We start from the raw sequence: 12,823 nt of genomic DNA, 5'->3' as shown, positions 1-12,823 counted from the left end.
TGAAGTCCACGCATCTTAAGGTTGCCAAGGTTGAGAAACCCTGGTCTACACTGCAATGTTTTCCTTTATCCTTTCCCTACCAGTTCTAGGTATCCATCAGAGTTAAGGCTGAACTTTCCCTCAACTAAGAAAGATTTACTTACTTTCTAGTAAGTAAAATTTTTACTTACAATCTGGTAAAGGGTGGAATCACGTAAAAGGTCAAACCCAACTTCTACCTAAACCAAGTTTGATTTGCAGAGACGAAGTCACCCACTTGGGCGTTTCCAGGATTGGTTGCAATGGCTCTTCGGCAGTGTTTCTCAGGAGACCTCACTGCTACCTTTCTGCATAAACACTTTCCTCCGTTCAGATGTTCAGAGGCAGAATGCTGGGCACAAAACACCTGTGTGTGTTTTAACCAATGCTGATGTTGCCAGTTAGTGATGAATAAAGTCTTAGACAATGATCAGGATGGCCCCAGGTTGGGAAGGCCTTTGATAATGATTGCAAAAATGTAAAAACGGAGGATGAACGTATTATGACTTCATATAATTCTATACCAGCACAGAAGGAAGTTCTTGCTTAACAGCACGTGTCATATTATGAAGAACTTCGTATTCTGTCTTATATTCTACATTATGTGTCTTAATTATATCTTGAACAATTACTAATAGAAATAAATTTAAACAGAAGAACTTTGTATGTAATTTCTAGAACAAATCAATTCAAACTGGATTTAATTTAGGCTTGGCCCTATTTAACAGAAGTACTAATTTAAGTAAGAAACCCAACTGTAAGAAACCCAAATTAACTCAAAGGCACACCACTGAGTAAACAGCACAGGACTGTGCTTTAAGGAAACTATAATCTGCAACTGCATGGACTGAACAATGCAAAAGAAATGGAAAGTTTGGGTGCTCTAAATGCACCCAGTCTTCTCAAGTAGCTATATTTGAAATGCGCTCATGTGAAAATACACAAAATATATGGTAACTGTATTGATGCTCATAGAATATCCAGTTCTACGTAAAAATTGAGATTAAACCCAGAAATACTTTGTGGAACTAAAACGTATTTGCATAAAAACTAGGGTAGAAATTAAACTTTACAATAATTGCAAGAGTTATTCTACCTCTGAAACATTAAGCCTAATTAATATTTCACTTGGCAAAAAAAAAACTTATTGTGAGAAATTGTGGTAGGCTCAAGATTCCTACTTCCTTCTTACACCACTTGAAGATGATTACAGATCTGAAGATAGGAATCATGGTGGAATACCAGGGACAGGCAGAGGATTCAGGTCACAATGGATGCTAAATAAATAGGAGACGTAGATCGGGAGCTGGAAGGAAGACAGCCGATATATTCTCCAAAATAACAAAAACAATAGCCAGATTTTCCTAGAAAGGACATATTAAGCTGGAAAAGGGAATAATGTATTTTAAGTTTTGATCCCTGTGACCTCAAGGACTGTAAATACTAATTGGGTCTGTTTTCCTCCACAATTTATGCCACAGATGTCTTGTAATGAAACAATAATTCCAGAAATATTTTATTGGGAACTGTCACACTGGTTCCTAAATGCAGTCTCACTAAACTTGCTTAACCGTTTAAATGACCTCATTCACCGCCATCTCATCATACATCCCAACATACAAGGAGACGCAACAGCAAGAGGAAATCCAGGACAGGCTTGTGCATTAAAACCTTGCCACAGCTTTCACTTGCACAGATGAAAACCTTTTAGAAGGGCAAGTTACTTCTACCACTCATCTTCCCTTTAAATCAAATTCTCAGCTTTTTAAGGGAAGTATGTCAGGTGTTAGTGGCCAGTGCCCATAAGAAAGACAGTTCAAAGGCAACACAAATGTTTTCAAAAGATGGATTAATCACAAATTCAAGGTACAAAACTGGTACATTTAGCACTTAACTTTATTCTACAAAAGATTATTCAGCAAGTTAGCCTATTTTTCATCAGTGCAGATTCCTAAACTGCCCATAAATAAAGGGTCGAATGAGATGTAACATTCAACTGTGCCCTTGTGAAACTGATCAACGGTGCGTTTAGGCTCCTACGTTTTTCTTCTCCTTCCCAACAAAACCAACGTCCACTTCAAAGTCTGTTACATTTGGAGTCAACAGCAAATGATGATTTGCATAATTGTCTGTCTCAAGCAACGGGCTGAGGTCCTGATTTTAAAAAACTAAAGTTTTCTACAAACTACAGTATCATTCAGTTAAAACAGCAAACTTGGTACGAAGCATCTAACCCCCTACACTCACATGGAAATGTGGAAAATCTATTCTATGATCTGTCACAACAAACGCACAGGTTCCCTGGTCCAGGACATCTGAGATGGGAGAAATAATCACTTCCTTATTTAAATACGTAGTTATAAGGCCACAGAAAATAAATGTGGGCAAAGCATTTGGAAAGTCTTGGGAGCGATTAAAAAAAAAAAGGCTATTTCTGAGTGGTTAACACCCACAAAAAATTGCTTAAAAATCTGAGAAACAATTTTGGGAATGAATCTCAAAACAATTTTATTCGTAGAATCTCCTATAATCAATCCAGTATAAAAAATACAGGCTTCATATACTCAGTCTTGACAAATGCTTGAAATCCAACTATATTCGAACAGTTAACACCGGGGCAAGGCAGGAACCACGCTTCCAACACACATGCACTCTGCATGTTTCCAACGAGTCAATCAAATCAGAAATTTAAAAAAGTGAAGAAGAGAGTTCATCTTATTTACATTCTTTTTCCCATTTATTACCTAGCTTTCCTCAGCGTCAAATGTCTATATTAACGAAGGACATGAATTACAAGGAGCTTTACACACCAGAATAGCATTTTCAGAGCGTGATCTTTCTAATCTCTCTTGGCCATGGAGAGCGCTAATCCATCTTCAATGATCTGTTACTTTAAAATCACTAACATCAGGAAAACCAGCTGTTCCAAACACACACTGGTGCATCCAAGGCAGGCAAGAATTCGTATCATACAGGGAGAGTATCAGCAGGTTGGAAGGGGCTGGAATTAGGGCAGACACTGGAAAGCATTCATTCCTGTGTTTCTAAAGGTTGCTGTGTAGTTAAGGGGAATTAGAGGTTTGTACCTACTTCACGGGGATGGACTTTGAACACTGACAAGCAAAGGTATGACTTAAGACAGCTGGTCAGTTCAGCAGGATTCTTGGCAACTTATGACACACACGCAGCTTCAGTCACAGCCAGACATGAATATATGAAGATATATATATATACACACAGACGCGCGCACACACACACATGAAACTAAATACTGCTTTTAATGGAATACCTCAAAAGCACGTTGATGACACCCTAACAAAGAAACGTGCGCATATATATATATATATTCATCCATTCAAGTGCAGCCTGCAACTGCGTCAGAGCAAAGGGTAACAGAGGAGTCGGGGATCCCCGGGCTCATGCTTTCTACGAGGAGCAAGGGGCGTTACGTCTCTGCTTCTTCATCACTGCCTGCGACGCTGCTGTCTGTGGACGCTGCAACGTCTTCGCCGGCTGCCTCGCTGTCGCCTCCTCGCTCAGCTGCTTCCGCCTTCACATCCGCTTCAGAGGCCCCGTTATCTTGGGAAGGCGGAACTCCTTTCGACAGCTGCTGGCCGGTTCCTGGAGGATCTGCTCCCGGTGGCCTTTTAGGCAGTTCTTGGTCAGGATCACCTAAAAATTCTTGCCACCCCTTCAGTCTCTCTTCTCTTTCCCGTGAGGTTTCTTCAACCTGGGTTGGTACACAGTGGTAATTGTCAATGTTGCAGAGGAATGGGGGAAAGGCATTTTCTGTTTCCTAATCAATAGCTTAGATGCCGATTCCAAATGTGATTTCAAGAGAACTTGGAGCTACGAGGATCCCTCCCTGACTTGCACAGCGTATGCTGTAGCGTGGAAGGTCATAAAACCCCATTTTGTTCTATGGTCAGAAGGATACTTTTCAAGGGGATTTCAAAAGTCAGGTGCCAAACATAGAGGCCCTCTTAAATTGTTAAATTACTTGTGCCTCTGAGTCGGCCTTGACTCCTGGTGACTGCCTGGACAAGTCCCTGCAGTCTTCTTGGCAAGATTTCAGCCACTGCCACCTTCTTCCTAGGGATGAGAGGGAAGGACTGGCCCAAATTTGCCCAGCTAGATTCATCTCTAAGACAGGACTAGAGCTCATAGTCTCCCAGTTTCTAGCCTGGGGCCTTAACTGGCTCCCTTCATTACTCATACTCGTATTTAAAAAAAGAAAAAACCTTCATCAAGCCAAACATACCTGGTAATCAGTTACACCATCCCACGTTTCCACGCAGAGCTGCCGTCCACCAAACCATCGTCCGCTGAGTGCCTGTTTGCAAACATCAGCCTCTTCGGCTTCTTTAAAGGATACTGATGCTACTCCATCAGGGTGCCTCTGCAGAAACAAAGGGGGAAAAAAGCTGTCAAGTCAAAGTCAAAGTCATCGCACAAATTCAAGAGAACGCCCTGTATCAGAATCACAAAGTTCTGGGACTCACAAAACATGATGAAACTACCTCTGTTCTAAAATTCTGTTCTGAAATCGTTGTAAGTCGCCTACCATTTCACCTTTTCCTGATCATTCTCCTAACACCTCTCTCCCTAACGACAATACATGAGCTCTCTAGGAAGTCTAGTAATCCTTCCGTATTATCATCTGATTAAACTGTTCAACTGTCTTAATACAGCACTGGAGTGGGAAATATTTTACAACTTCTGATTTTAATTTTAAAAAGGTGGTTACATACAGGCTCACAATACAGACATAATTCTTTATGCAGGCTCAGCCATATTCTAGTGGTACACTGAATAATGAACGTTCGAAAAATTAACAGTTATTTGGTTCTTTTGAAACTTCATTAAACTGATCATTCCAGTTGGAATTCAACTAGTGTGGTCGTTGTTCTTTACTGCTTTTGCACAAGAGTGCCTCAAAAGTACAATGCAAAATGTCAGGGCCAACTAAAATCAAAGTCTTTCTGATACATACATCAAATATAATGACTTTCTTTACTTGACCAAATTTTTCACACTCTGTCCGTAGATCTTCTCGGATCTCATTTAGCACCAAGGGGTCCTCCTAGAAAGAAATTTTAAAGCGTATTTTAAAAACACGTCCAACACTTTCAGAACGCAAGAATTTCACAGGACAATGACAGCACTCTGAAGAGTGAGATACCAAACCACCGTGCCTGAATTATTTACTGGGCACTATTCAAAAGCTTGTTTGCTTGTTTCCATCAATGCTCAAAAGCAGAGATTGAATGGAAAATGTCACCTTTCAAAGGTAGGAATCTCTTAGCCGGCGTTAACAGAAACTGAGTGGGCCTGCGCCAGGACTGGGAAACCTTGCAACCTTCAGGTATGTTGGACTACAGGCCCCATAACTCTCGGCCCTTGGTAAATATAAAGGGACTGACAGCTGAATGCATTTGGAGAATGTCGCACTGGGGATGGTAACATTATGCCTTCCAATACAGGAGGAGCAATTTAAGTTGCCGGGCATAATAGAAGCTCAAGAGCTTCGGCCAGGAAGAGCCTAAAAATGGAATGATCCTTTCTAACTTTAGCTGGTCCCATTATGCTACAGATGCTTCTTGGCTTGTGACAAGCCCAACTTCATTCGTCATCTCTGGGAGGGAGGTGGCACTTTCCCAGATCTTATGTAGGGATTAGAGTGTATAATCTTCTGCTGGACGGAAGGTAGGGATTTTTACCTACCTCAAAATCTTTGGGGTGGAACATGTTTCTGATAATGATGACACGCTCGTGTCGCAATCTAACACTCCCCTCTTTCTTCTCTGGCCTCCAATCCAGCAGTCTAATGAAATGAAGCAATATTAAGAGGTTGGGGTTGATCTCTTCAGTTTCTAAAAGTATTTGTTGAGAAAAAAATTAATTTGATGTTTCTTAAAATCAGAACCTGCAGCCATTTTGTCCCCAGTAATGAAAGGGAGGTTCCTAGCAGCATGAAAAGTCATCTGTAAGCCACCTACGGGGAAGGGATCTTGACATCTAAATCCACATTTTATCAGGAGCTGCCCCCCGCCTGATTTGACCTGCTCTAGAGGTTAGGGTTTCATGCATTTCCTACAAATGCTTTGCTTTAAAGCCCCCGATGGAATGAAAAGACAAGTCTGGCCACATTTTCCACAGGACCTGAAGCAAAACGTTCTTATAAAAGTAGCATGCAGAACGGCAAATACAAAGATGTGCTTGCTTCACAACACCCTTCCCTTTCTTATAAGGAAACAAAATTTCCAGGCAAGGGTTTCCCACAAGCCAAGCTGTATCGGGAGAAGGAGCTACGCACTTCTGTTGCTGGGAAAGCTTCTTCCTGTAATCTTTGCACTTCTTTTTCTTCTTGCTGGCATCATACTCCCCTTTAAGCTGGAACTGCGCAACTTCCACGTGTAGTTTGTAGCCTCGGATTTCATTTTCATCCAACAATTTCAGTGCAAGTTCAACAGATTCTCTCTGGGAGAAAAAAGAGAGAGAAAAACCCTGGTGTAAGACCTCCGCTTTCCACCTACACTGACTCTGGCTAACAAAGAAGCAACATTTGCCACAGACCTAAAAAAAAAACACTTATCGTAAGTCCTGTTGATGTCTGCAGGGGTCCCCAGAAGTTAAGATAAAGTAACTTTAAATAGAGATTCAAAGGGGGAGGTCTATTTTGGGGGCAACTGCAGGATCACGATAAAGGTCCGGACAGTCACTCACACCCTGGTCGTCTCCCACATAGACTACTGCAATGCGCTCTACATGGGGCTGCCCTTGAAGAGTATCTGGAAGCTTCAGCTGGTCCAGAATGCGGCTGCGTGAACAGTGATGAGTGCTCCAAGATCAGCACACGTAACACCTTTACTGCGCGAGCTGCACGGGGTGCCAGTCTGCTTCCGGGTCCAATTCAAGGTGTTGGTTATCACCTTTAAAGCGCTGTATGGCACGGGGCCAGGCTACCTGAGGGACCGCCTCATCCCCATAACATCGACCCGGTCATGCAGAGAGGGCACGCTACGGACCCCGTCTGCAAGAGAATTCCATCTGGCGGGGTCCAGGAGACGGGCCTTCTCTGCAGTGGCGCCCGCCCCGTGGAACATTCTGCCCCCGGAGGTGAGGCAGGCCCCTTCGCTCCCAACCTTCCGGAAGGGCTTGAAGACCTGGTTCTGCCACCTCACCTGGGATGGGAAGGGCAATAGCTCTTCCTGGGGGTGGCTGGTGATGTAGAATTCTCCCTACAGAATGGAAATCTCCCACTTGGATTCTATATTTATATTTATTTATTATTTTAGTATTGTAGCTGTTGACTTGGTGATTTTATGATGTTGAGGTTTTAAGGTGGATTTTATTGTAAACCGCCCAGAGTCCCCCTTTTAGGGAGAGATGGGCGGTGATAGAAATGTGACTTATAAATAAATAAATAACAGAAGTATACAACTAACCTTTAAATAACAACAGAGCCCATCGCCTTTAAGATTTCCTTCTTTGTCTTTGTAAAGTTTGATTTTTGGCTCCTCTGTTTGAGGATCACGCATAATGATACCACACTTTGACATAACGTCTACAAACTCATCTTTTGTAATGTCTGGTGGTAAACCTGGAAAGGCAAAGTTGAATAGACACAAATGCAAGAACAACATCCATCAAAAACCAAGCTGAACTTTTAACATCACAGCACTAATTCTTTCACCACAGTCTACATTTTCTCTGGTGTCTTTGTATACTTCCCCTCATTCAGCATGGTCTGACAGCTTTTGCATTCTGGCAGTGCTAGATCCCAAACTATGGGGACATAATATAATGCCACTGAAGGACAATCTTAGTTCACTTCAATTTTTTAGCTCCCAAGTTGGCTATAAAACCCTTAACACAATTCTGCAAATTCTGCACTCCCAGTTCAAAACCTGAGCTTTGGGACTGATGCGCATATTTGATCCTTCAACAAGAGACAGACACTGCAAGGTATTTTATCAGGGACGGTGGGCATCTGTTCCTTGTTGATTCAGGAAGGATGGAGAGGTACAGCATAGCCATTAGGCCTGAGATCTGGCACCTTCAACACAGAGCAGACTGAGATCACGGGAAACAGCCTCAAAACCATGATCCACTATCAGGAACTGGCAGGACAGCAGTCAGAAATCTCTTGTTTTGGTGCATTTTGTGCACCAAAGACAGAAAAATCCTGAGGAAACATATCCTAGTCTCTGCCAGAAGATCTCAGGCCACTAAGGACAGCATTGTAAGGTGGAGGCCACAGAAATATTGTGCATTTTACAAGCATAACACAACTAGGAAATGGGAGTCCGCATCAGGCATGCGAAAGGTCCCATATGCCATAATGGGCACTTCCAGACACGGCAAGGCGGCAGCCCACAGCTCAAGCACATAGACAATATTAAGCCATGTAGCCAAGGCTGAGTTGCCACAAGGCAATTTCCTAATTGGGAAGAAATAAACGAACATGATAGAAATTAGTTTACAGGTGCTGACTCCACATTTAAATCACAGCGATACACCCACCCTCATCAAAATGGAGACAAAGTGACTCTAAACTTCAGTTCACCAAAAGTTAAGGAGTGGGAAACAAAGGTAGACAAACTGACTACAGAACTCATATGCAGAAGTGTAGCAACTCTGGCATTTTGAGGTACTTTACAAATAATTCAAATGTATGTATAACTGAATTTTTAAATAAAAGTGTTTCTTATTCTTCTCCCTACTCAGTTAAACTTTATTCAAAGCCATCAACAAAATCTCTCATTTTAATTCCAGATGCCAAGATTTTATGTGATGCAAAATATTTAAAGTTATATTCAGGGGCTTGGACCCATTTCACGGGAGAGCTTGACTTTCACGTCCATTTCATAACACAGCTTCAACAATCAGCAAATACTCAAGACTGCTCCTCACCTGTCACATATACATTTGTATTTTTCTGTTCTTCAACATGAAACCATCCTAGAGGGGAGATGATTATAAGTTAGGATTGCACCTCTAAAGAAAAGAGAACAGCTCTTCAGACTAAAGTTCACACGAGATTGTGGAAAGCCAAACACAGCAGGCACTCCTGGGCTAAAAAGGCTGACCTCGTCTAAATGGTACCTTCCTATCTTCACACCTATCAAGCTTTAACCACATTCACAAATTCCTACAAGTTGGCAGTAATTTGATCCTTTAACATTAGGCTTTCCGAACAGAAAAAGCAGGATGTTCTGCATGACTGCCCACACAAGCTCAACTCCGCAGGAAGACACATTTCTTCTTGAACAGCAGACTACTTCTAAGTCATGCACAACGGGGCCCCTTGCCTGCTTCGGGTTTTCTTTTTTCTCCTTTCTGTTTAGGATCTGTTGGCTGCGACGTTTTGGGTTCTACCGGCTGCTGAGCCTTGGCGGCCTTTGAATCTGGTGCAGGTTTAGATTCAGTCTTTGCAACGGATGCCGAGGTATCTGAACTTTCAGTGGGAAAGCCATAGTTGGCATGGTATGTTGCCAAGAAATCTTCAGTGACCTAAAAAGATAGTATTCAGGAAACAAATTAGAGACCAAATTAAGATTTAAAGCCTGACTTATTGCAAGAATGAATGGCCTAAGAAGAGCTTCTGAAACAAATAATGCTAATCGTGTTCTATTTTTACCCTTCCATAATGGCACTACAACTGATAGGCAGCTTAAAGGGAGAGGCATGCCTACATGGGAGGGTAAAAGATGCTACTGTAGGTGTATTACAGAAAGCCAGTCAGAGCACCAGCAGCTGTACATATCTCTGAGCTCAAGTCATCAACGACTTGCAGAGTGTTTACTCTCCGTTAACAAACTGCCTGCCGCATTATCTCTCAGGACATTTTTAAGCTGAGAACTGTCAACATCCTTGCAAACATTCTTCAGAATTTCGTGAAAAAAGTCAGAGTTTTCAGGAGCAGCTGCTTATAACTTGATTCAGCGGCACAAGAGCACCTGCCAAGTGAGAAGCAGCTAGTGTGTTAGTGCTGGACCTAGATGCCAATTTCAAAAAAGAAAGTAATTCCTGAGTAGCGAGAACTGTCTACTGTCATCAGGTAGCAATCCTGCAACACAAATAACCTCCTTTCTATCTGGGCCATTTAAGTGAACTTTGCAAACCAGATGAGATCCAACAATGTCTGTAAAATTAGGACAGAGTTAAAAGGAATGCGTTAAAAGATCTCTCCTAACAGTCTCTTGTTTCAGGTGAAGGGCCGGCTTCAGGACTCGAGTAAAGCTAAAAACTAACTGTAAGCATTGACAGGAAATTTCCATACAAATCCCAGCTCAGTGCAGGGTCCAAACAAATCTACAGCAATCAAGGGAGGCTGAGACCCCAGCGGTGGTCTAAGTGACTGGCTTAAGTGACGGTCATTCAGGACCATCCTGCAAGGCTGTCTCCAAAGGCTTGAGAAAACTTCGCCGACTGAATCACTTGGGTCAAAAGCCAAAGTATTAGGTACGTTCGCCGCCTCGACTGACGTATTTTTTAAAAGGGATAAAAGCCTAATAATAAAGGGACCCGGTCAGAGGGATAATAAGGAGGGTAAAGGGGATAGCTGGCCAACACCAGGAAAATACTAAAGGCGGGATAGAAAATAAAATAAGTCAATAAAAGGGAAGAAAACGATGCTGGGCGCACAGCTGGCTGTGTCCCTGCTCATCTCAAAGCGGCTTTTTTGCCCGAGTAGACTATGCAGAGTTACCCTTCTAAGGCAGAAAATTGCTTATAAATTTATAGATGGTAAGAGACTGTTATTTTATAAGAAGACTTCGCTAAAGGACGGGGACCCAACAGGAAGGCCCCCCCAAACAAAAGCAACCCCGCTGCGGGTTTAAGACCAGAAGACCGTCGCGCGCCCCCCGCCCCGCTCTGGACTACAATGCCCATCCCTCTCCGCCGACGGGGAGGCAGGCCCTTCCGCGCAAAGGCAGCAATCCCGGCGGACCCCCCCCCCGCCGGCGCAGGGGCTTTGGATTCCACCCCTCCCCTCCCCTCCCCCGCTGCGGACGATGGGGCTTGTAGTCCGCGCCGCAGCAGGGCCGAGGTGGCGCCCCGCGATCGCCGCGGCCTCACCTTGGGGAACCAGGCCTTCTTCTCGAGGTCCCACTCGTACTGCGTGCCGTCGGCGGGGTCCGTGTAGGTGTAGGGGTCCTCGCCGCCCTCGCCCTCCTTCCGCCCGTAGAGCTCCTGCAGCCGCAGCTGCTGATGGAAGTCCTCGTTGCGGTCCGAGCCGCCGACGCTCATGATGCCGCCCGACTCGCCCCCGCCTTCCACGCCTTTCCTCACGACCAGGCGCCGCCCGGCCCGGCCCGGCCCGGCCTGGAAACGCCTCGCAGCCGCCCCCGCGCTCAGGCGCAGGCGCGGGCTGCTCGCGCGGCGGGCCCCGCTGCGCAGGCGCGGCCCCGCCCCCGCCCCTCCCCGGCCTCTCGCCGCGCGGCGTTTCTCGGGGCCGCGAGGCTCAGCGTGGCTGGGGGCGAGCCGCCGGCCTCTCCCGTCCCGACCGGGTTAAGCGGGGAGCGGCGCCCGCGCTCGGAAGCGGCGGTACCGCGCGAGCTCCTCCATACCGCCGCGGGAAAGCCCGGGCGCTCCTGCCTTACCGGTGACAGGCCAACTGCGCAGGCGCAGAAGGGCGCTTCCCGCCTCCACGCTGTCGCGTCGGCCGGAAGTTAGTGCGCAAGCGCAGAAGCGCTCGCCTTTCTCGCTCTCGTCTCCCTGCCCCCTTGTTATTAGCGTAAAGACGAGTGTCCAGCTGAAGGGAAGAAGCCCTTGTCCTCACTACGCAAGAGCGGAAGTCGCTTTCGAAAAGAAGGCGGGCCGAAGCCTGAAACGACAACAACTAACAACCAAGGCAGCCAGTCAGCTTCAGAATTGGCCGGCTCGTCAGAGGGTTCTCAGGCCGCCTGCGCTCCTGAGCGGAGGGACGGAGGTGGGGAACTGCGCATGCCCAGAGTAAGCCCGTGCGATAACTCCTTTTGGAAGGAATCTGAATTTCTCATTCCTAAACAGACGAGGGGGAATTTCTTCCCAGTTCTCAGATTTCGTTGATTTCTACTCCAAGCAATGGTGTCAACAGCGGGATAGGCCTTGTGCCCATATATTGGGGGGGGGTTGACTATAGCTCCCATCATCCCCAGCCTGCATGGCCACTGCTTGGATAATATGGGAGTTGTAGTACAGAAGATGGAGGGTGCTGCTTCACTACCCTTATGCCAACCCAACCTGATGTGGCCTGGAGCTGCTGGACAATGACTCCCATCATCCACAGCTTGTGAACGATGGAGTAGCAGCCCCCTGCAGCCAGCAGCCTTAGAAGAGATTGCTCAGGACGAAACTAGCGTGGGCCTTTGCCCGTTTTTTTATTTTTTATTTTCCTTTTCCTGGGTAGCAGAAATGGAGAAAAAAGGTCTGAAATATTCTTGTAATCCTGCCTTGAGGGCTGAGAGGCCTGGAGGTTCATGTGGGGCCCATTAGCCTGAGGTTCCATAGCCCAACCAATGGAGAAAATAAAGCAATATGCTCTCGGGTTTTTACTATAAAGCAGTGTTTTTCAAACTTGGCAACTTTGAGATGGGTGGACTTCAACTCCCAGAATTCCCCAGCCAGCAATTCCCCACCCATCTTACAGCACACTGGCTGAGGAATTCTGGGAGCTGAAGTCCACCCATCTTAAAGTGCCAAGTTTGAAAAAAAAAAACTGCTATAAAGGAAAATCCTGAGGCTTCAAAGCCCAGATGTACCATTTATTTAGTTTCTTGTTAATGAAGCCTTTGGGGGATTGTGCCAATAAATTAAT

At 45.2% G+C, this 12,823-nt stretch overlaps 1 protein-coding gene across 1 annotated transcript; it reads right to left on the bottom strand.

Annotated features, from left to right (window-relative positions):
* Positions 1–2,500: 2,500 nt before the first annotated feature.
* Positions 2,501–11,349, bottom strand: HTATSF1 (HIV-1 Tat specific factor 1). The gene is made up of 9 exons (XM_063313321.1): positions 11,104–11,349; positions 9,333–9,534; positions 8,935–8,982; positions 7,467–7,621; positions 6,335–6,498; positions 5,743–5,842; positions 5,012–5,101; positions 4,280–4,417; positions 2,501–3,748 (listed from the first exon to the last, which is right to left on the bottom strand). The coding sequence occupies exons 1-9, from the start codon at positions 11,272–11,274 to the stop codon at positions 3,464–3,466; spliced, it is 1,353 nt and encodes a 450-aa protein (XP_063169391.1). The 5' UTR covers positions 11,275–11,349; the 3' UTR covers positions 2,501–3,463.
* Between the last annotated feature and the right edge of the window lie 1,474 nt (positions 11,350–12,823).

The sequence above is a fragment of the Candoia aspera genome, chromosome 12 (assembly GCF_035149785.1).
Source record: "Candoia aspera isolate rCanAsp1 chromosome 12, rCanAsp1.hap2, whole genome shotgun sequence".
In the NCBI taxonomy this organism is placed as follows: Eukaryota; Metazoa; Chordata; class Lepidosauria; order Squamata; family Boidae; genus Candoia; species Candoia aspera.
This window is presented reverse-complemented; position numbering and strand designations above follow the sequence as displayed.